At 44.5% G+C, this 25,297-nt stretch overlaps 1 protein-coding gene across 2 annotated transcripts in view; it reads right to left on the reverse strand.

The window, feature by feature from the left end:
• The window catches only part of nlgn2a (neuroligin 2a), a 158,141-nt gene that overhangs the window by 78,140 nt on the left and 54,704 nt on the right, over window positions 1-25,297 (reverse strand). For both annotated transcript variants that reach the window (XM_076724698.1, XM_076724697.1), the window contains exon 2: window positions 22,260-23,149. In XM_076724698.1, the coding sequence (XP_076580813.1) occupies window positions 22,260-22,782 (523 nt within the window). In that variant the 5' untranslated portion in view covers window positions 22,783-23,149. The remainder of the gene's footprint in view (window positions 1-22,259; window positions 23,150-25,297) is intronic.

Raw genomic sequence — 25,297 nt, forward strand, 5'->3', positions numbered from 1 at the left:
GCATGTTAAACATGTTTCAGATAAAATAGGGCACAGGTGCTTTTGTGTTTTGGAGTGTGTGTGTCTGCGTGTGTGTGTGTGTGCTTTTGTCATTATTTATTGGTTAAAGCAGAAAGCTATTCCCCAGGCGGGTAAATAATTACATAGCACAACAGCAGAGTGTCAATTTGAAATGACAAGTAAGCGTGACGCTAATTGCGCAGAGGAGTGCAGGTAAAAGGTGAATGCAATTTGATCCCCATCTGCCCACTGGCTGTTTTTGGTAAATTAAAAGAACGGTGGAGAGGGAAGAGAAGACAGAGAGAGAGAGAAGAGAGAGAGGCACACGGAGGGGGAAACAAAGAGAAAAGCTCCCTCCATCATCGTCTCTGAAGGCTTTATTTTCTTAAATCATTATTGCTCATGTCACACTCAAGCATGCCTGACTGTTCCTGCTCGTCTTCTCATAGAGTCATCATCATCAGGAAGTGAGGCGTTCATGGAAAAAAAAAAAAACAACCCAACAAAATCAGCTTTGATCTCCTTTTATCTTCCTCACACCTGTTCTGTTTCTTGTACGCTTCGCTCACGCGCGGATATCGGAGAAAGGAGACACGAAGTTCACTTTGTTTGCATGCAAGAAACACTAGAAATGTGCACTGTTCACCTCATATCCTTCAGAAGGTGAATGTTAGTAGAAAACGCTTCTCCACCCCGGCATTGAGAAAGTAAGTACAAAAAAATACTCTCCACCTTTCATTTGCTTTTTTCACTTTCATCTGATAAATCCACTTTGGGAACTTGAGGTTTGGCAGAGGATCTGGATTGTATTCAGTTAAATCTGGGAAAAAAAAAACCAACTTATATAACACAACATAAACTCACTGAGCGGAAGGGTCTGCTCTTCATCAGGGTGTTGGCCAGATTGAGCCTTAGCATAGCCTACAAGATGGTGGAATATCTGTTCATCGCACAGTGAGAACGACGGCAGACCCTGAAGGAAATTTCAAAATAAAATACACCACAGGAGGATAGAATTGAAGAATACAACTCAGGTTGAAAGCTCTGGAAAATACAGCAAGTGGACATTAAGTCGAGATTTGCTGCATTCATGCAGACTTTTCCAGCTTAGTTTCATATGTTAGCATGCTAACATTTGCTAATTAGCACTAAACCCAGCGCAGTGCTGGGGCCCCGGGGTGTCACTATAAGGATTCAGTGTCTGGAAACTATGTTTGTGCCAAATTTTGAGACAATCCATCAAGCGCATGTGGATATGTTGCACTGGTGGCACTGGGTGTAAAGCCAGAGGATCATCAGGCTTCATCCTCTGCCGATCATGAATGTCTGGACAAGATTTCAGTGCAAGCTGTGCAGATAAAAATGACCGGACAGTCGAAAATGCAAACAGGATCGAATGTAAGGAACATGTGAATATTAGAAAGTAAAACACCCTGATGAAGACTCTCCCTGGATGTTCAGGCCCTAAACGCTGCATTCAGGTACTGAAAAAATTACTGGAATTAACATACTGCTGGCTGAATGACTTCCAGTATGACCGCTAATGGGAGGTAAACGTTTCCTTTGAGGTAATATTTATGACCTGAAAACTGAAGTTCATGATCTTTTTTGATGGTATTTAAAAAACAGAAAGCAGAGGTTTATATTTGGAGCCTGAGATCTGAGTTTTATGGGATTTTCCAGTAGCATTTACCACCTGAACAATCAGGTCAATTGAGCACTTACTAGCTTCTCCTGGAACATTTTCACAGTCTTCCTCTGTGACAAAGACCTGAGCAAACTCATTTTGCTGAGGAAGAGAGAGAGATGAAGACGCTAGTGAAGTGGACAGTGAGTCAAGATTGTACTGACTTGATGCAGCACAGTTGTTTGGTAGAATATTAAACACAATTCAACCACAGGCGCAAGTTATTGACTGATGCATGTCAAAACAATAACTAATAGTAAATAAAAAAGTTTCAAATAATAACCTGCCCATCAAAGAAACCAGACTCAGACTTTTTTTTTTCTTTTTCTGGTGAGTGTGACACAATGGGGAGAGCAAAAATCAAGCAACCATTACCGGCAACATGCTGAGAAAAAGAGTAAAAACTGAGCTTGATTGACATCTTTTTTCGCAATGAGCGGGTGAGGAGCCGAGCAGTGTGAATCAAGTTGAGAGGGGGGAAAAAATAGCTGGTTTTCTTGACATTTTAAGACTCTTTTCCCAATCAAAGGAGCTGAGAACGACAGCAGCATTTGCAAGAACCCTACCCCAACTCCCATCAGCCCCCTCCACACCTCACCCCCGCACACACCTTATCTGCACACGACTAAAATAACAGCAAACGCAATTAGAAAACACCCGGAATAGACAGTTGTAGCACATTTGCAGCACGGGGCCAAAAAAGGCAGCAAAATATAATGCATTATTTAAAACTGAAAAATAAGGCTAATGAGACGTTAGCCGCCGCGTGACGCATGTACTTTTCCCGACATAACAGCCAATCACTGTGCTACTTTTGCCGTGCATAAAGTAGCTCCTGAGAAATATTTTCCACCTAAAGTTGTTTACGCCCTCTCTCCTCCATACAGTCTCTTCCTTTTATCTTCTTCCTGCCTGTGAAACAGTTTTCTTCTTTCTCTCCTTGCGCTCGGCCGTGTCTGTGTTGCCGGCCGACTGCGGCGCACTTTGAAGCTGGTTACGTAAGGCTTCACTTCGGCTCCACTTCTCCCCACGGCCACACACACGCACACGCGCACACGCACACACACACACACACACACACCGTATGAACGTCACACCCAAAAACAGACAGACAACACAGAGTGGAATGCAAGAGGTGTGCAGATGCACATAAAATAAAGAGACCAAAGAAAAGATCAATATTTGTGGTATTTGGTGTTAATGCACCAACTGAACTGTATTTGTGCAGCGGTGTCTGAGATCAAGGCAGTTTTTTTTTTTTTCCATTACTCTCCTGCTGTGCGTTCCCATACTGTATACTGTCTATGTTCAATCAGAAGAGCATGCTTTCCACTCACAGGGTGGAGAAAGTGTTTCTCATTCACTTGTTTTTTTCCTTCATGAATAAAGCAAAAGCCAACATGGAGCCTCTTAATAAGGTGTTGGCTCGCCAGGCGCCCTAAAAACAGCCTTATTTTTTGAAAAGTGGTGGTGGCGGTGGAGAGCCAAGAGTAGCTGGGTTGATATGTGGCGACCGTGAGGCCCGTAGAATCATTTTCACATTCATCAATCCGTTCAGCGCGCCCTCGTCTGCCTGAATGTTCCTCCACTCATTTATTCCGATTGCTCCATTAATTTGAACTCAGTTCACTGCTTTGGCACTTTACATACATGTGCTTGCCATGTCTTGATATACTGAGTTAGCGATTTGAATCCATGTCATCCAGCCCTATATCACCATCTAGCCTGGTCTCATTTGGTAGCATTGTGTGATTGGAGGCAGACAGCAGCCCATGCACAAAAACAGGCTTATGTCTCTGTGTTTATGGATGTGTGTTTGCGTGTGACAAATGTTCGAGCGCAGGCACAACAGTAAGTAGGTGTTGAGTAGCTCATTTAGGCAAAGTGTGCCAGTCCGGCGTGATCTACGAGGAAATGGAACCGCGTCTGACAGCTTGTGAGTGAGCATCAACCATGAATGATGGACGCTTGTAAAGAGCCGTGGAAAGGACTGTGTGTCTGTGTGTGCGGGAGAGGAGAGAGACGGGGGACACTGTCTTTGTCCTAGAGCTGAAGTGCAGTGAATAACTCAATAAGATTTGTGCACGTGCGTGTGCGCATGTGTGAGACCAGGTTGCAGATGGGAAACTGGAACGAGGGACAGTTAAACATAGAGACAGTCAGGAAGGCTGATAAGCAGAAATACTATACTGCCAATCTTCTGCTTCATTATCACACACCACTGCTCTCAGTCACTAAACTGTGCGTGCATGTGTGTGTGTGTGCATGCATAAGTGCGAGCAGTGTGTGGGCAGGTCACAGATGAGTAGCTAAGATGAGTAAGCTGCTGCGACTACAATACAAACAACTGTGAAGTTCATTTTGGGATGAATGGCAGTTTAAAAAAAGGATCCTGTGTGAGCCAGCGGAGCTTCTGTCCTTTCAGGTGATGTTCAACGCTCAACCCTTCAGAAACACTCTAAATGGATTTGTACAGTCGTCATTAGTCACCCTGTCACAATTAGTTTTCTGCCGCTCTCGTATCATTAAGTCTCGATTCAGTTCTCTCAATTAAATGGCGTGATGCGCGCGACTGTTTATCAGACAATATTGCCGACGCCGAGTAGAAAATGCAAAGACCTGAACCCTGAGAGGCACTTTGAAATGGCACATTTATCTTAAATGCCGGGGGACTGCAAAAATGAATCAATTCGAAGCTCAAAAATACCTCATGCGTCCTTGTGCACGTGCAGTACATGTTTCCTCCTGTTCCTTTTAATCAAACGATAGTGTTCTGGCTCACTTTGTGCTTCTGTCGAGTCACAAGATTTCCTATGAGGACGATGGGGGGGGCTTCTCCTTCTGGTCTGTCCGTCTCACTCCGCACACAGTAACCTTGCCTGTAGCAGCATTTGGTGAATAATAGTTGTTTTTTTGGGCGGGGGGATTCAAAGTTATAGGACAAAGACAGATGAGACTGTCACCCTGTCCCAGCTTGTTCGAGCAGCGGCTGCGAAATGACCAAAACATGTTGAGCAGCCCAGCAGCTCTGCCAGGAGGCAGCAAAGGCATGATGGAGGCTAAATATCTAACAGGTCTATGAACATTATTTATCACTTGCCGTGGGGCCTTGCGTTGTGTAGCTTTACTGATATTTGGCTTGAATCAGTCAAACTGATCGCCACACTGTTTGTAAAGGAAAAACACAGAAAAGAGCTGCAGCAGGAGTGAAGCTGCACACATTAAAAAGTCGGTTACATCTACATATTTTAGAAGCGCTTGATAATTCTGCTGCCCATCTCCTAATTTCAAAAGAGCAAACTCAGTTCTGCTTCGCTCCGTCCTTGTTTTGGGCAACAAGAAGTCGATCCCTTGCGGATGAGCTGGCTTTGGCGGGCTTTAATCTCATTCTGCCTTCTTCTCTGGGGAGCCTATGCACATAAAAAAGGGACTATTAAATCTGCGTGGAGGTTTCTGCAAATGAAGATCTGGATACCACAACGGTCCTTTTTGAGGCATCAACTGCTGGAGTAAATAACCGTTCCACCAAAAATAAAACAAAAAAGGGGGAAATTGCTGTAGAAAGACATTTAAGTTGAGAGTTTTATTTCTAATGTGTTTATAGAATAACAGCTTCTTTTTTTTTTTTCTTTTTGGTTTTTAACGTCATGTCTTATATATGTCAAAATTAGTACCCCCAAAGTCCACCGGGCGCAGCAACGCTTCACTCCAGCTCCATCACAGCTGCTGGAGCTGATCTGCTGTGATCCTAGCTTTAAAGGCATAAATCTACTGACAGCTGACCGAAAACGAACACTGAACTGAGCCTTTTTCTATGAACGGCAAAGCCAATTTTTCTGTTTATTTCACCTCTCCCTCTGAGGCCTGTAGAGCAGCCATATACATACACACATATCTATATATGTCTTTACAGCCCCAGTATCTGGACAGTGTGAACATATGTGTGACATATAGTATAACATGACTTTAAGTATTTTACTGCTTACTGACATTTAGCATTAGCTTGTGAAACTTTAGTTGATTTTTAACGTAAACACTTTGACTGTTGGATTAAGCTGACCTCAGCTGTGATTAAAAAAAGGTTTCTATGTAGCACTTATGCTCTTTCTCACCCTTGTTCTCTGTCTCCCCTTTCTATTTCTGTCCTGCTTTTTTCTACAATTCATCTTTCTTTTCCCACTACTGCCCCCCCCCCCCTTTTTTTTGTACACCATTTTTCTCTCTCTTGCTGTCAACTCTGCCTTTTCATTCTCGAGCCTGAGACTGAGGGCCTGAAAAATATCGCTTCAACCTGGCTGCAGAGGGAGAATTAGGTACAGAATGAAAGGGAAGGAAGGGAAAAGAGAAAGACGCTGACATAGAGATGTAAATATATGGTGTGTGTGAAAGAGAGAGAGAAAAGTGTGCGCTTTAGAAGGGGATGATAAGATGAAGGCAAAAAGAAAGAGGCAGGTATCAAGGTGGGGAGAGGAGAAAAGTGTGTTTCGGGGGTATTTTTAATGGCAGAGGAAGGTGGGAGACAGATTTCAACGTGAGAGAAAAGAAGAGGCGGAAAGGGAGAAAAAAAAAGGTAAGTGGGAGGTAAGGAGGGAAAGAAAAAGACGGGAGGGGAGAGGAGGTGTGATCCCTAAAAACCTAAAGACACAGACGTGACGGTGAGAAACAGAGACGGAGATTACGTGACGCAGGGAGGAAGAGGTAAACAGAGATGTAGAGAGCGGTGGGGAGGCAGATGTAGTGACATTTACGGAGCGGTGATGATCGAGTAGGCATGAAGGTTAAAGCCATTTTCTCCCCATGTAGCCAGACATGCACACACACACACACACACACGCACGCACACACACACACGCACACACTTGTAGGCTTATCTGCTCATGCGTTCATGCATACACTACATCGACAAATTATGTGCTTTAGAGTTTAAATTCCAGTCTGAATCTGGATTACTATACACTTACTATGGAATGATTACAGGGTTTTATTACCATACAGGCATTATGAAATTATTATGAGATTGCCAGCAGGCTCTCTCACACAGATTCTGCCCCTCTCAACCAAGAATATTGAACGTGATTTTGAGATTGTGAGCGCTTGCATTGACTTAACGGTGGACTGAGTTGCATGAATCTCAGATTTTTTCTACCAGGTTTGAACCCTGAGACCTTGAGAACAAGATGCTGTATTAGTAGATTCTATTCATGCATCAGGATGTGTGTATGTGTGTGTGTGGAGCCATCAATTCCCACTCCCAATGGCATGATTCCCTCTGCTCCAGAGGTGATAGATAACTGAAGAGACTCCCACTCCATCTCCCATGATCCCCTGTCTGTCAGAACAGCGCCCACTGTCTGCCTCTCCGTGTAAAAGATAAGGAGGAGGCTGCTTTTTAACCATTTTGACATTTGCAGTTTTGTCAGCTGAGCTGTATGTGCTCTTTATTGGACTAACCTTTGAAGAGCATAGAGTCTTTATGTTGTCTGAAATGCAGTGTGGGGAAGGAGGAGAAGGTAACAGGAAACAAGAAAAATGTGGTGGGTGGTTGTTATGTTGATCTATCAAAATGCTGACAGGCTCAGCTGCTCTGTTGCCATTTCACGCTGTATTTCATCTCCGAGGTAATCTCTGCGGTATATTGTCTTTACTTGCCTTTGTCCAGGAGAAACACAGAGGAGGCAATCGGTGTTTGTGTGTTTGAACAGTCATTCAACCCCTGGGCTATTTCTGCCCGACACAAAGGCTTGCTGGTGATCTGTGCAATAACCTTCCGGTATGATCCAAGATCACTGTCGCAGTTAATCTGTCCATGTGGGCTTTCAACCCTTCTTGCCGCTTTGACACCAAAGCAGTTTCCGTATGTATCACAGAGCTCTTCTCTGCTCTTCTGCTGTCCCCACTGCTCTTCCCTCCCTCCCCCTGCCCTCCCCTCTCCTTTTATCAATTAGATGTTTGAATACACACTCGTGGTATCAGATACCAGGCTTTATTTTACAGCGCCTCGATGGAAAAGGCTAACAGCTAAAAGTGAAAAAAACAAAACTAAACCAAACACTGAAGCAAATTTTGGACTTTTCACTTTAAGTCTGTTGATGATTTCATTCATTTATTAAGTGACTGAAAATCTTTGGGGTTTCAACAGTTGGTCGGACTCTTGGAAGGTGTGATTGTTAGCTATCAAAGCTATTTTAGCTATCAAATTAAATTATCATTATCTCAAGTCACGTATGGAGGTCGACCGTCTCTCACAGCAGGATGTAACTTATGCTGAATCATGTCCTCAAGTGGCACCTGCAGGATAACGACACAGAAAATGTCTTTTCATTTTCTATGTTTTCTTCGGGCCGTGACTTTAAATGCATCATCATTAGGTGACTAGCTGAAGTGAGATGGGACTATATATATAACAAACAATACAAGTGCATGACCAAGTAAGGCTGTAGCAGAACAATATCCCTCAGTGTCTTGAATTAAGCAATTGTTAGTTTTGTCCCTACTTAATTCAAATTCTATTTGTAAGGAAAAAAATCTGTTATCTCTGCTGCACACCTTGTAAGCTGCAGACCTCTGTCTGACACTGTCAGCTGAATCTCAAAAAAGACATCATAGCTGATATTAACGCTCAGACTGTGTGTGGTCAGTGGAAACAGCAGTGTCTGTACAGAAGAATCTGAATGTGTTCTGAGGACTGGAACGGGAGCACAGACACAAAGAAGTGAAGCACAAAGCTTGTTTAGGGCAGACCCTTTGCCATCCTTCTCCCCCCCACCCCCACCCCCATCTAAATCCATCTCCTCCTCTCAGGCCAGCCTTGTAAGAGCTTATTCCACCGCGGGCTGCAGCACTGGGACATTACTAACCAGTGAGTGGATGAGGCAGAGCTCCTAATGCTGACAGAGTGGAACACTGAGGGAGTGCCAAGATGGAGGATGGGAGTAATTTAGGTCAAAGGCCTAGGAGGGACACCGAGATGCAAACACATGCCCATATATATGCTTTCTTTACTTTCTTTGTGTCCTCCTGCTACTTATGTGGACCTGCTGCGCATATTTCATAAAAGGAGGAGTTTGCTCTTAATATGCCGGCCATGGTTGAGTTAGAAAATCACGAGAGATTTTCCACTTTCACTAATTTATCCCACTAAGGTCTTCGAAAATGGGATCGAAATCCTGCTAAACTCGAATGCAAAAATAAAGGAGGATCCTGGGAAATAAGGCAGAGCTGACAACAGTGATATAACAGAATACATGTTATTTTAATGCTTTCGGACAGTTCAATTGCCATCTCTCTCTCAAGCCACCTTATCTCCCCCCCGAGCTACATCATAGCAAAACACCTACAGTGTAATCTGTTGTGTCACCTTGAGACTAAACCGGGAGCCGTTGCGTTTACTCTGTGATCAAGTTAGGACCGGCTCTGCGGACTTTTGATTGGATGTTTCTGGAAAAAAAAAACAGCCTTGATTAAGATTAATAGAGGTAGAACTTTATGAAAAAAATGCTCACATCCTTGCAGAATCACTTGAGTTTGTGTTGAAGTGCCTTCAAACTTTCTGTCTCTGAGGCTACAGACTGGAATTATTTGAATTTTTTTAATTTTACTGGACACTTTATTTCTGTTTATTCCTGCTTTCCTATAAGATTAATCATCACATGAAGCCTCAAATTTCCTTCTTCTTTGTAAAGTGGAGTTGAATTATTGCACAGTGAGCAGCTGAGGGTCACTCGGAGAAAGAATGTGTGAGTGTGTGTGTGTGTGTGTGTGGGTGGACCAGCTCCTGTGATGCTGTCCATGGTCCTGAAACGCGAGCTGACACAAGTGGAGCGCATGCTGCTGTTCTGGGTGCCTTTTTTTTTTTTTTTTTCCATTTGCCTCGTGAAAATGAAGCACAGGCCAAACGAACCTTAGATTGTCCGACTGACTGCACAACGCAGTCCTTTTCGTTGTGCGCTGCAAAATTATTTGAAGCAGATCTATTTCAGTCAATCTCAAAACAGTGAACCAGCGTTTGCGTCGCTGACATTATCCTCATTGTCTGGACTGTGTACTTCATAAATGTTCTGATTTTGCTAGCTTTGTCATTCTACAATCTCACTTTGACATTGATTCATTGTTCAGCGGCTGGGTGCATTCTGGAAGTGCCTGGGTATACTTCTGTATAGACCACAATAAAGAACAATCAATCAATTCAAAAAGACTGCTGACATTTTCTGTGCAATTTACATACAAACACGCATTTGTTGCTGGCCTCATGAGAAGCTTTCACAGGAGATAAATAGTGAATCTATATCTGCTTTTCTTTATGCCTCCATATGACAGCTGCTCGTGGTAAATTTAGACACTTTGGTAAGTCGTTTATTGTTTCAACGCGGTCGCATGCTTCCTTTTTGTGAGGATGTTATTCAGCCTGCTTACATCACTCCACACATGTGACACTGTGTGTCTTTTGTGAGCATCTGTTTACATCAGCATATGCAATATATGCATCTGTGGGTTAAATCAAGTGTACACAAACATGCGTGTGTTTGTTGCAGCAGCCCAGGTGTTGGAGCTGCACACATGATGGAATCACTACTCTGTGGATTAAACTGAACTTCCAGTCATTAATACTGGCCGTCAACTCGAACCCAGCAGTTACTCTCATCGCTAACTAGTGATGAACTGCGTCACAATGATGCTTGACTATTCTCCTACATGGACATATCGGAGGAGGAGGCCTTACCTCTGGGTAACCTCCTCCTCCATCTGTCTATTCCTTCATCCCTCCTTTCTTCTAATCTCTCCTTCTTCTCTTTCTCTCTCTCTGCCTTTACCATTCAGTGCTGTGGGAGGCACTGTGAGCAGTGGGACCTGGCAGAGGAAGCTGTGTGTGTGTATGTGTGTGTGTGTGTGTGTGTGTGTGTGTGTGTGTGTGTGTGTGTGTGTGTGTGTGTGTGTGTGTGTGTGTGTGTGTGTGCAGGAGGGGTAATTTGCATTCAGTGCCATTGGCCACCTCAGCCTCAGAGGCCCTGAAGAGATGGCCCTTTGAGCTATATTGAAAGAGAAGGAGTGTGTGTGTGTGTGTGTGTGTGTGTGTGTATGTGTGTGTGTGTGAGAGAGAGACCAAGAGAGACAGACAGGAGGAGGACTGGAGCTAGTAAAGAATGAAAAAGTCAACATATCTCCTAATGCAGAACGAGCAGTTCATGTGCATGTGTCCTTGTGCCAAGTGTGTGTGTGTGTGTGTGTGTGTGTGTGTGTGTGTGTGTGTGTGTGTGTGTGTGTGTGTGCAGTGTGTATATAGAGTATGTCAACAAGTGTGTGTGTGTGTGTGTGTTTGCTTACATGTACATCTCCAGTAATTTAACCTTGGGGCAGACTAGTCATTATTAATGTCCAAACAGCTGAGTTTTGCTTTTCGCCGTGCGCCTCACAGGTCGCTCGGCTCTTTGATCTTCCCATATCTTCTTTTCTCAAGGTTACTTTAATAACAAGCACACTTCCAGTCTGAGAACACGATCTGTTTCCAATTTCCATGGACAGAGGGAAGAGAGGTAGATATGATTCTGTTTAAGGTCCTGTCTGCAATTTAATCCCTTAGAAACTAGCGGTATAACTTGATTTTCTTGTTTCTCCAAGTGAACATTGTTTATATCCGGTGTAAAGGAGAACAATGATCCCTATTTAAAAACACAATAAAAAAATGTCCAATATCAGTTTCACTCAGTTCGATACTACAATTCAATAAATTCTTGCAACACTGCACTAGCCTGTACTCAAGCTTATCTCTCCCTTGCAGCACAACAACATGGAAACAGGATGGCTGACCGCACTGGCCTGAAATGGCTGACTCAGCAGTTCAGAATGTGAACTGTATCAATAAACCGGAGGATTCATTCGAAAAGGCAAATACACAGAGAGCCGAAGGCAATTTATGACCGTCTGCTCCTGCTGTACATTATATGACAAACCTGAATCCTGCTTATCCTGACTGTGGGAGTCCAGTGATAAAGGGAGCTGAGGTCGTGCTGCAAAAGCATCACTATGAATGTACCAACAAAGCCAACATAATAGAAGAAAAATACCAACAGTGAGGGAGACCTAGGAACAGTCCGCAATCCCAGACATGGAGACAGCTCTGTTGTGAAGTTTGTGGATGACGCTGCCGTCATCGGAGGAACGAGTGGTGCCGGAGAGCAACCTGCTGCTCAGTGTCAACAAAACCAAGGAGCTGATCGTTGGTTTTAGAATAAAAGGAGGCACGGAGACACACACCTGTCTACATCAGTGGAAACAACTGCATTTCTTAAGGAGGTAAAAGGAGCGACAGAAAGCATCTGGACTGGAAACATCACAAACTGGCTAGTGATGCGTGCGGCCCAGGACAGGAGGGCTCTGCAGGGGGTGATTAACACTGCCCAGAACATCAGTCAGGGTTTTTTCCACTTGGAAAGGTGTTAGGCCAGGCAGCCAAGTGTCTTTTTTCTCACTAAAGTGTGAACGGCTGGTCCATCTTAAAGGTCAGTTCGACTTAAGTGAGACTGGGCTGAAGCTGTTGCTAATTTCAGGGCTAACCCCCTTCACTTTAATAAGCACGTGGCAAGCAAGACACTGGAGCTTGTCCCATTTATTCAGTGACAAATAGCTCCTCCAAGGAGTTCACTACTTGTATAACACATTTTAGCTGAAAAACATATAAAAACACATAAAAAAGGGAAATACCCAATATTTAGGTACAGCAGGCTGCCAGGCCAGCGAAACGATCACTGGTATCTATCTACTGAGGATCAGTGATATCAGTGAGGTGAGGTGCCCGAGCCCAAAGGACACTAAAAGACACCCCAGTCGCAGCCTGTATGCCCTGCTGCCGTTTGGCAAAGAATACTGTGCTTGCAAACCAACAGTAGTACAACCGCCATACCAACCGACTACAGAGCAGATTCTCTCCTCAGGCTGAGACTCCTCAACTCATCCTCCACACTCCACCATAAATAATAGTTTATTTTTACGGCGTATTATTTATTCATACATTGTTGTAATTTTTGTTTTGTGAGTAGCATAAAGGCACTACAACTTGCATTTTGTTACGTAACCCTGAGTTGTAGAATGATAAATAAATGAACCTGAATGAAGAAGCCGATCCGAAGGCTCCCGTGTTCCTTAGCGAGACTCTGAACCGCTGCCCCACCTGTGGGTGGGAGCTTATTTATAATGGGACGTTTAATTGATAGCACAGGGTACATCAGACTTCATCAAATCCCATTAGATGTACTTCATCAATCCCCAAGTTAAATCAGACGATATCCCAGATTGTTCTGCAGCGCTGCTACAGAAATCAAGCCAAACGAACATGGATAGTCAAAGCCTGAGAGCTTATTATTTAAGTACTGCTGTAAAGTCGATTCACTCTCCTGAGGCTAAAATGATCATTTAAATGGACCGTCTCCAGCTAAATCCTATTTCTGCCTTCATTGCTCATCCAAAGCATATGGTGACGACTGGGGCGCTGTGAGAATTTCAGGCGGGATCAGGGAGGGGGGGATGCGCTTAGGGAGAAGGGCAGAGAGGCAAAATGGTGGGAATGTAAAGGGAACAGAGGTTGGATGAAAAGCGTGGCAATGCACAATGAAGAGAGATCACATGAGCTGAATGAAGGGAACAGAGAGAAGGCGGGGGGGGGGGGGGGGGGGGGCAGGAGAGTCGATTAAACTGATGACCCACATGAATGCGACGCAACGCGTAAAAACACACTGCAGAGATTATTAGGATCATGTGATGGGCATGCACATACATGTGTATGCACATCCCCTGAATACTGAAAGCAACCCACGTATGCATCCATGCACACGCACGCACACGCACACACACACACACACACACACACACACACACTCCTCATTCCCACTCTTTCTCTCCATCTCTCTGGCTTACAGGCTATAAATAGCTGGAACTGAGCCCTTGCTAATTCCTTCATTCAGAGTCTAGTGCAAAGGCAAAATGCATGTGGCCTTTGATGCACACCCTGACAGGAAGATACAGGAAGTGGTGGATGGTTGCCAAGACAACACCTCCGTACCACTTCCCCCCTTCTTGTGTCTTCAATCTAAATTCTGCTCTCCTTAAACCTCCCTCGTTCTCATCCCCTCTTCATCCCGGTGCCTCTCACTAACTATGCTGTTGCTTCTCAGCCTCTGACAGGCTCGAACTGAAGGCTTCAAAATGTGATCAATATCATAATCTGGCAGCGTACTCCGTCTCAGTCATGTATTTACATTATGAAACGGCTGCATTCGCTTGCATCCACAACAAGTTGAGACATGGAGAGGAAAAATCTTAATAATTTCTCCAACTACTCTCATCATCGATATACATCACATTGCAGATGTTCCCTGCTCAAACAAAGGCACATTCATGCTGAGATAGTTCAAAATTATATAGTCCAGGCTTCAGATTTCAAGACTTTTAAAACAGTAACCAATTATATAATTGGACTGCATCCCACAAGGAGGAATTTCACAGATAATGTGCTCCCAAATCCAAACGCATCCTGCAAGAGTTGAAAATCCCATCGCACACTACGCAATATTAAGAGCTCTTCCACACCCACAGACACACACACTCCCGTTCTCATGCCTCACTCTGGTTCTTCTCAGCTCTCCTCTTTGTCTGTGCAGTTATGATTTGTCTTGTAAGACACGTCAGCCTCAGCAGGCCTGGACACGTTTCTAAAAACCTTTGCTCCATTTCGACAGTCCATCAAACCCACCGGCTACGCCAGCTTAGCAGGGAGCAATTTACAAATCAGCTCCTCCTCTCAGCTCATGTCTCATATTGGATGTGGTAGGTGTGTGTTGAAAGGACTGATGGTACCGTCCAGACTTTTTGCACATATTAAACTAGATGTATCTTCCCTGGGAAACCATATACCGTATATCTAGAAAATCCAAAAGGGAAATGAGTGCCTATGAGTATATATGGTTTAGTTTTGAAGATGTTTGTGCCACTCATCCGAGATGGATCATCAGTTCCCAGGGGTGTGTGTAATCTGATTATCCTTTCTGAACATCGAGTCAGCGACAAACAGAAAACTCCCCTTCTCTAACTCAACAATTGTACTTCAAATCTGGATTTATACGTCTGTTTTTGACATCTTTGTTAGCTGATGGCAAACACCTACGGCTGGATACCGAGCTGGTAAGAGCTACTAATGCTGGTGATCGGCTGTCTAACATTACACGTCGTAGAGGCAGCTGCTAAACTGCACAGAGAGCAGAGGTCTCACTCTGCCACTATTTCCCAATATCACGAACGTCACGTTGGATCAGGCAGACTTGACAGTTTGTTTGTCATGTTTCTTTTGACACTTTCATAAAGTCCAGAACTGCGTAGATATTCCAGTTTCTTCATTTCTGTCCAGTTATCAAGGTTGAGTGAGAATAAAAATGTTTCTCCAGCTGCTCCCACCTCTTTGAACAGCTTCCTCCTTTGAATTGAGTCACTGTACAATAACAGTAATGCGATTTTCTTTTTGTTAAAATGGATTTTATAAAAAATATAGCTCAGGAAACGGTACTGAAGTCAAGGTATTGGTACCAGTATTGAGAAAGTCTGAACCAGCCCCATCACTGCCTTACACTCACATAAACACAACCTGTCAGTCAACTTAGAAAACAACACAGACTCACAAGAAGGATTATCTACAGGTTTTTTAGGACTTCTTATTGCTGCCTTGAACTGGATTGAAGGCCAATTTGAAAAACAATTACATACGCTAAAACCAAGTGAAAACAGTTATGAATGAAAGCTCTCCAGGTATACATGGGGGATACAAGAAAAAGATTCCACATGGGATAAATACAATTGTGCTCTGCCCACCACATAGTAGAGCCCTAAATTTGGTTCACTTTAATCATTCAGTCCCACGTCACTTTAGCTGATTTTTGCTCGGAGAGGGGCTTATTTTGCTTTGCCCTAACTATTATCCAACCCACTCATGTCGCACTAATACAGAAGGTCGATTTAGGCGACTTCAGAGTTGCACTTTTTTTTCCCTGTCGCTGTTTTTCACTAGCTAACTAGCAGTGCAGGAGGATGTCATTGGCATTCTTAACCCGGCCTCCAAATTACAGAATCAGCTTTAGAAGGGCACAACTCCAAACCCATTACAATCACTGAACAAACCAGAGATGGAGGCGATTCTGAGGTGACGAAGGCGAAGGACATGGGTTCAAAAAACAACACTACATCTAATTCTATTCATGTTACGGTGAAAGTACATGAAATAATCCATACTTTGATTGAGAGTCCTGTTCCTGCGCCCAAGACTCCCTGTGTACATCGGCTGTCAGTGGCCTTTTCTGGGTATCTACGGGTTTATCCCAGATGAACGGAAAAGATCAAAGCAAGCGACCGACCCTGGCTGATTAGATTCCCTCTTCACCCTCACCACCTCCCACGCTAAGACAAAGCCGCAGAACGAGCACTCCAGTTGCTGTCTGCTCCACAGTGCCTCAGGACGGAGCAGAGAGCAGAGAGGAGAGAGGAGGGAGGTGAAACATGAGAGGAGGCGCAAAAGCAAAGATGAACTCAGTCAGGTTTGATTTATAAAGCTCGGAGCGCAGGCTGGAAGACGCCCTCTGTTCAGACCAACATCAACTACCTGGAGACGCCTAATCTCAAATCTGACTACACGTCTCACTCTGTCCTCGTCTTTTATTGAGCGCTCTGTTTTGTCTCCTTCAGTTCTGCCGAGCATGCTCACATCAAAGAAAACTTTTGGGTATGCGACATATGATGTGTGTGTGTGAGTGAGGGAGAGAGAGATGGTTTCGTGAGTCCTTTGGGAAGCAGGAAGTGTGTTCTGCCTGCAGAAAGATGGTGGTCTATTTTCACCCTTTTTTTTTTTTTTCTTTCGGGGGTATCAGCTGAGGTCGGCAGGAGAACGAGATGGAGCACAATAATTAAGGATTTTTCTGGCATCAGAAGCAATATACGATGTCATCTTTCCACTGCTGCATGCTGGCACCTCTCTCTCTTTCCATTATTTATCTGTTTTGTTTTATCTCTTTCATTTATTTATTCATCTCTGGCTCTTTGGCGAAGGCGATGTTGCAGCCATTGGCCGCCATGTGCAAGATCGCATTAGTATCGAACCGCTCCCGATGAATCTCCTCAGAAAATTGAAATATTGCAGAATGGGAAGATGTGGGAGTTTGAGCTTGATACATGGAGATAGATGAAGTACTGGATGGAATAATTTATAAGGCTCCCAGCTCGCACCCTGCAGCTCATCCCAAGAAGCATGACAACGCTGAGGTTAGCAGTTCAAATCCCGGAGGAATATCTGGCAAACCCAATGTATGCCCTCCTCAAACAGGACTAATTGAATAGAACTAGCAGCTTAAAAGGCAATTTGTGAAGGCTTATCAGGGTTAAACCCCAGCCTACCACCAATAAAGTTCTTCCAAGGATGGTGGAGTCTGTCTCAGTTTGTTCAAGATCCATGCTTGTCTGGTGCAGACAGCATTTTAAGATCAATAATTTCTTCCTCCTAAATAATTAAGGATTGAGCAGCCACAAGCAGGGTGTCAGCATTTAATAAGCAACTCATGTCAGACTCCTTTCGTATCGTACCGTTTTGGGCCCATTTTGGTCATGAGACATGCATATGATACCATGTATTGATTGGTTAAAGGTTAACTGGAGGGCAGCAGGGCTGAGCGAACCAGGAAGTGGTACATGGATGGGTGGGAAGTGGTTTGAAGGGAAAAAAAAAAATGACATCCCAGTACAAAAATTCCCTTCAGGAAACGGTGCAATCCAAGTTTGCTTCCCCATGATCAAAAATAGCAAATGGCAAAATACAGAAAAGGTAATACTCTCAGAGATAATCTCTGAAAGAATGGGATTAACCGTTTCTTTGGTAGTTAAAATGCCTGGGGCAAAGGCGGGTTGCAGAGGGCTGAGGCCGCAGTGCTGGAGTGGAGAGGCGCAAGCAGAGGTGTCAAGCTGTGAGGGGCTAAAAAGCAGTCCAGCCAAGTGATGGAGGCGCTGAAAGGGGGGTCGAAATGTGCCTGAGTTAAGAAGATTTTCAGGGCGGAAATCAGTGATGTAGTGCATCACTACACTGACATACATACCAATGTGCACATATAGATAGTACGAGAGACAGAGCTGAATACAAACATAAAGCCACACACACACTGATATTGATATCAGTCTGCTGGGTCTACTGACGTGATAAAGTAATAAATTGCCTGGCTGAGGGGGTTTTAAATCAAGCATTTACATGCAAAAATGGGAAAAGGTCACATACGTGAATATAAAGAGATGAAGCTCAAGGACATTACACAGGCAGTGAAGACGCCACACCGCTGCTGAGCACGCTACATGACGGATGCTACATAGGCGCAGAAGTGACGCTTTCTCCATCACTTCTCACAAAGTTCAGATATATGATTGTTGGTAAACGTTTAAAGCGAGTCCATCTAGCACCTTAAGTCCAGCTCTGTGTTAAGGACGACTGACTGCTTAGAGAAGCATGTGGCTTGTCTGCGGGGCTGAGGCAGCAGCAGAAGCAGCCGGCCGGTCCTTCCCTCCCTTCCCCTGATCCATCGATCCACCGTGACTCTGCAGGAGCCAGATGAAAACCTCTCGCTATGATTTATGGGATGTCATTTCCAGGGGAACCAGCGGAGCCCCTCCCTTCCTTCATTTGGGGTGGGAGCAACCAGTTCCCCTGGGTCCTAAGGCCTGACCACCGTACCAGCACAGGCTGGGTTTATGGTGAGCACTTTACATTGTAGCGGGGTGCCAACGAACCATGAATTTAGGTGAAATGGTCTCAAAGAGTTTTGTGTATTATGGGTCACTATTTGACTATTTTCCAATGATTCATTGATTTGTTAAGTGTGTTGAGAACAATGTTAAACTTAAGACTGATGAAGAAAGAGCTGAGAAATAGCATTCCAGGGAGCAAAACATTCATATAATGAACGGAATAAAAGTCTAAAAGCACTAAATTCCTCATTTACATATTAAATTAAGCCTCTGCTAATCGCATCGTAACAAGTGTCATTTTGTATTATCTATTATAAGGTGATTATAGTTTCCTTTCTTGATTTGTTCTGAAAGAATTACAAATTCTGAAACATATTTATTCTTGAGTGCCATGGAACTAATGAAAAAAAGCCAACACATGGCTAGCTTAGCAATTTACTAAGCACTTAAGTATTAATTAAGAAGCCGTGAGTAACCACCAAATGTTAGCGTATTTGTTTATGAACAAAAACACACATCCATGTCAGTGTCCTACTTTCCTCCATTTGCACTGATGGCAGCATTAAGAAGTAATTCTGGAGGCTTAATCCACTTAAAATTAGAGGAGGTTTTTAAGGATTCTGTCTTAAGGGTGCCCTAAAAAAGGCCTCAGGAGACTCTGAGTGCTGCAGCGTTCAAGTTTGAAAAGTAAGAAGAATAGAAGTCAGAGAATCAACGACAAGGCGAGAGGAGATGGGAGCGAATGAGCATATTCAGCTTCGTGTTGTGCTGTCTGACAGTGAGCTGAGCTGACAGTCCCCATGGACAGAAAGTTGTGATTTTTGATTTGCTGCCCAAAAGCTTTCTCCACTTCCCACTTCTCTTGTCTCCTCTCCTTTCCTTTCCTCGCTTCTCATCCTTCACTCTCCTCTCTTAACCTAGTTTCCTCTCCTCTCATTTGTTTCCTCCTCTACCCTCTCATTGAGTCCTCTCCTCTCCTCATTTCCTTCCATATTTTTTTCTTGTTTCCCCTTCTGCCTTCCCTGCTCCTCTCCCTGTTTCCTTCAATCTCCTTTTCTCCTCTCCTCTGCTTCCTTTTCCCCCTCCCCTTACTTCCTCTCCTCTCTTCACCTCCTCTCCTCTTCTTGATTCCTCTCCTCCCCTTTCCTCATTTCCTTCCATATTTTATTCCTTGTTTCCTCATCTTGCTTCCTTGCTCCTCTCCTTTGTTTGCTTCAATCTCTTCTCCCCCTCTCCTCTGCTTCCTTTTCCCCCTTGCTTCATCTCCTCTTCTTTCCTCTCCTTGTTTCCTCCTACCTCCTTCTCTTCTGCTTTTCTTGTTTCCTCTCCTACCTTAATTTTACCTCCTCTGCTAGTTTTCGTTCCTCTCTTTTGTTTCCTTCTCTATCCTCTCCTTGATTCCTCTCCTCATTTTGCTTCCTCATTCCTCTCCCTTTTTCCTTCAATCTCCTTTTCTCCTCTCTTACTGCTCTCTCCTCCTCCTCTTGCTTCCTCTTTCCTTTCCTCACCTGGTTCTCCTTCTCTTCTCTTCTGCTTTCCTTGTTTCTTCTCCTCTCTTCACCTCCTCTCCTCACTTTTCTCATTTCTTCACCTCTCCTTCCTCCCCAGCAGCACATGTAAAAAATTACTTCATATCAATGCGGGGGGAGAAGTAGCAGCAACAGAGGAACAAAGACAACCCTGAGGCTGTTGGAGGAGTGCTGAGGCTAGCAATGTCATGCCTGACTTGACCACCATAAATATACCAGCAATGATGATGAGGGATGAACCAAGACATATTTATCCTACTTATACATATGTGCAATGTCGGTATTATATTCTTAATTCATTAAAGAAATGCCCACACACTGCCTGATACAGTATTATGCTAATGATGCTGGATGATTTCACACTGATGAATGAAGGTCATTATTGGAAGTTATTTTACAACTGTGTGACATTTCCACAGAGTGCACTGTACACCAGCGGGACAGTGTATAAGTGCATGGGTGCGACTGTGTGTATATCTCTTCCTGTTATTGCATTTCCACCAGGTCATACATCTCAGAAAACAGGAAGAGAAAGGAAAAACAAGCCATGAGGCAGAGCGAAATGACTCAAGACCTGATGTACAGCATTCTATATGTGCCCGAGGACCTATAAGTGGCAATGACGGGCTGGTGATGGCTGAGGCTGCCGTGTTAGAGTCGAGAGGCGGAAGGAAGTGTTGAGCTGTGAAGGGCTAAAAAAAAAACAAAAAAAAAAAAACAAGTCCAGTCAAGTGCTGAAAGGGAGACCGAAATGTGTTAGAATGAAGAAAAAGTGTCTCTTCGCTACTGACACACATATAGACAGTAGAATACACATAGATAAATACAAACATAAAGGCACACACACACTGATACTGACACTGTCCAAGCACATGAGGAGGTGTTCTATTCTGGTTGAATGTGTACGTGTTTATATAAAAATACAGTTACACAAACTGGTAGTTAGATTCAGCTTAAAAGTCGCTTTCTGGTGACCTCCAGTTGTTTGCGATCAAATGTTAAAAAACACTTTCAGCATGAGGACCCCGCCAACATAACGCTTACAGCCTTCACTCTGTGATAGGTGCTAGCTTTGTGCAGCTTATATTAGAGGTGGAAAAATGAAGAGACAGATGTGAAGCACGTCTTGCAAAACCCTTAGCAAGGAGAGAGAGGGGGGGGGAGCGATGAGAAGTTTTTATTCTCCGTATCACACCTGCCGACAAAATGGAAATATTTCTCATTTAATGCTGACACACCTAATAGCGCCCGTGCAGACAAAAACGTCCGCAGTAAGATCTGAGTTGAGAGAAGAGGGTTCTTGATGGTAAAAAAGTGAGAAAAGTCAAATGTCACCTAATCCTTTTCCCATAAAGCAACAGAAAATGGCTTTACTGTAGAAACAGGGATGGGTAAAAATTCTTTAACCCTCCATTGAATATTCCACATACTGTTTCTTTTTCATATAACCCTCCACCCCCCCCCCCCCCCCCCCCCCCCATGCACAGCCCATATTTCTCCAAAGACGCATATGCAATATTTATGGTGTTTAAAGATGTGCATGAACCTACAAAAGAAAATAGTCACAAGAATTTTCCAGACATTTTTCAAAATTAAATGAACTTCCCTTGGCCGATTATAAGTGGTCCTTACTGACCGTTTGCTAAAACCCTCCCCTGAACAGCAACTGTCCAATCATTGTTTAGAAACCATAACGAGGCACAAAAGGCCTGTCAAGCTTTGCACTTCTCCACATGCTCCGATACTCTGTATATAAAGGAGCAATAGTGTTCCCCCACTGTGTGAGAGTCAGCCAGGCATGCATGGATGCTGCTATAGCTGTGTGTCGGCTAACATTAGCTACTCTGTGCTCCTCTACATTGGATGTGGGGAGGTTGACACTCCAAACGCGAGCCAAACAAGCCTATCTGAGATAGTGTTAGGTTCACTGGTTTGTCTTCCTTATAAAATCTTTTCCTATGTAGCCACCAAGCGAATATTTAAAGCCCCTTCACTCAAGAAGGTCAGGTAAAATCTGCAAGTTTTCACTGAGGAGTCTGCTTTTTCTACCCATTTTAAATGAAGGGCCCAAAAGAAGAAGTTGGTGTTGTAAATCTGCCCCCATTTTCTTTGGAAACTGCCTACAGTATGGACTATGCGAGTAAGGAAAGCTTGACAGGCATAGAAAAAGTCACGAAGGGGTCGGGGCTTAGCGAACAGTCAATTATCTATTCATTGTTCTCCATGTTACCCACTAAATCCCTCGTTTCCCAGCCTACACCAACCCTCATTCAGTACTGTCCACTCACCATCCTCCGTGGGCACGTAGATATTGAGGTAGAGGCAGTCCTCGCTCTGGTTCTGGATGTAACCCGCCGCCACGTCCAGGTTGTCTGTGAACCACACGGGCAGCATAATCTCCGGGAGCACGCCGTGGACATTCTGAGGGCACACGGGGGCAAACTGGGTGGCGTTGCGGATCTCCTGCCAGGATCCAGGGGCTTCGGGAGGCTGGAAGCGTCGGTCGCCGATGGGTGCTGTGGCGTAGGGGACACCCAGGTACTGCTCTACAGGGCCCAGGATCTCATTGTTCAAGTCCTTCTTGATGCCTCTGAGCTTGCCGTAGTTGGTGGTGACTATGGGGTGTTTGGAAGGGTCTATTTTCTGGCTAGATGCCAGGCTGAAGAGCAGGATGAGGCCTAGCACACCCATCAGGCACCAGTCTGTCATAAGACTAAGGGGGCGTGTCCTGGACAACAAACCCCGTCGACTTTGCTTACTTAGAGGGAGTGGAAGGGGGTACATGACAGGATTCATACTGTTCAGCCACATGCTTCTAGTCTGTTTTTTGGAGTCTTTTTAGGAGCAAATGTGGATTATATCCGTCTGGAAGGTAAAGCATAAGAGGGGGATTAAAAAACAAAAGCAGGCAGACCATGAAAGAATAGGGGTTTTTTTGGAGGTTTTTTCCAGACCAAGAGCCTTGAATGTAGGTGAGGTGGAGGGCAAAGCAGCTGTCGGGGTAAAGAAGGGTCCTTGGGGTGCTGGAGGAGGAGGTCGGACCTCGGTGTGGGTGCCAGTTCAGTGCTGATTCTGAGCGAGGGCGATCCGAAACACTTCCCCAGCCATGCTTCTGTTACGTTCCATCCCTACTGGTCTTCTATAATCCAGATCATTTGATTCGAGCAGCCACTGAATCCTGCAGAATGAAACAGAAAGAGGAAGGAAGATATTTAAAGGACAGTGACACATTGAGAAAAAACAGAACGAGAGAGAAGGAGGCAAAGGGGGATGAGGGGGAGAGAGAAAGATGAGAGAGATTACAGCTTATCTCAAACAGAAATATATTCCATTAAATGCTGTCAGTGCAACACTTTCCCTCCAACTGTTGCCAAGCGAAAAACATTTCTTGTAATGAAAGCTGTGGAAATGAAACAAACCTCGACAGGCAGTATTGTTGAGATCAAGTCAATAATCATGTGGTGATCGCCGTGTTTCGCTTCACTTGATTACATCACAACCTGAAGAAAACGCACTTCTCCAGCACATACAGGAACCTTGTGACTTGCTCTGGTCTTATACATTATCTGACCTGCAGAGATCTAATGTACACTCCATGTTAAGTGCACATTTCTGCATGACTCTCCCCTTCTATTATGGATGAAAACTCTAAATTGGGCTTGTTCACAGCATCCTGGTCTGACCTGCATGAGGACATGCACCAAATCCCTCCTGGTGAACTGTGTCTAACCTTCTTACTCCTAACACGCTCACATCTCTGTAGCGAGCTAATGTACTACAGCTGATGTAGTCACGCCACTACATGAAGTCTTCCTGTGGCAACATTGCTACTGATGCCTCAATATTTATGGTTATTCATTTCTTAAAGGCCTCAGCGCCAGTTCTGGAGATGAAAGTACAGTAAACCGCGCAGACCAAGAGTCGAGGCCACAGATCAGGGCGAGCCTTTCACTGCCCAGTCAGGCCAAAGGTCAGTAATGTGCGCCTGTAAGCAGCTTATAACAGCCCGGGACACTTGCGGGCTCCACGCAGAGCACAAAGGCACACACATGGCCGCAGTAAGCCTTAAATGACCCACACATGAATGAGTGCCCACACACTGTACACTCATTCATGTAATCTACTGCGCAAATGTGCAAATCCTCATGTAACAGACCCAGTCAGAAATGCATGAGGCATGGAGATTATACAGTCATAACATTGTTGGGTGGTGTTATGTAATGGGCGGGGACGCACACCATAGCGGTGATGAAGACTGTACAGGAAAAACTGAGAAATCTCTCTTATGTTCACACATACACACACATGCGCTCTGTTACAGTCTTATCTGATTTTTAAAATTCACCATTACCTTTCCCTCTTTCACGCTCTCTCTTGCTTTATCACCATACCATAATTGTCCCATTTAAAGTCATCATTAACCATATTACTGCATCGCCTGCGCCCACTGAAGCGCCTCTGTGCTTTTGTTGTCTTTTTCTCCCCCTCTCCCACTGCCGACGAAGCTATTTGAATTTGAAAGTATGGGAGTTAAGTGTCCTGAGGCAAAACGGCAAATAATTAGAGTTTATAGGCTGATGAGCAGGCGAGCAGACGCACTCACACTGATGTAAGACACACAAATAACGAGCCTCATTCATGTAATAATAATGTTTCTTGTGTACAACACGATTTTTGAGGGGAGCGCTCCAACTTGCATGGAAAAACTGAAGTGAAAAGGCCCGATTTGTGTTCTTCCAGAGAGCGGTAATTGCGAGCGAGTCCGTAGCGGCTGTAATAGCTTATTGTCTTCTTTTGGTGCGGTGCGTTCAGCCTAAATATATTGGTGTCTGCCTTTGTTCCTCTCAGTGCGGACTTTGTTGTTCTGCCCACGCACCCATGTGTGCATCTGGGAGCGTATCCTCTCATGGAGAAGCGGGCAGCATGATGTGTGCTCTAATTAAACCATGGAGAGTCTAGAGGCCAGTCTGCTTTGCACTGCACGCAGGGACGAGCACTCCACCCACCCATCCCCACACACACACACACACACACACACATATACACCAGCATCTAACATTGAACTTTCATCCTCCAAAACACATAAAAGAGACTGGGAGATTGGGAGATAGAGAGGCGGGGGATTGAAGAGAGAGTGGGAAAAAAGCAGCAGGGATAGTGACAGACAAAAGAGAGATGAGACATGAGGATGCAGATGAAGAGGAAACAGATCCTGGTGTGAATGAAAAGCTTCTCTCCGGGCAGCAGAGACCCTTCAGAGTCCTCAGCAAACGCGACTTCACTGACCCTGGAACCTCTAATAGACCCACACCCAAAGGCCCAGGGA

Source organism: Chaetodon auriga, chromosome 24, assembly GCF_051107435.1.
Source record: "Chaetodon auriga isolate fChaAug3 chromosome 24, fChaAug3.hap1, whole genome shotgun sequence".
NCBI classification, from domain to species: domain Eukaryota; kingdom Metazoa; phylum Chordata; class Actinopteri; order Chaetodontiformes; family Chaetodontidae; genus Chaetodon; species Chaetodon auriga.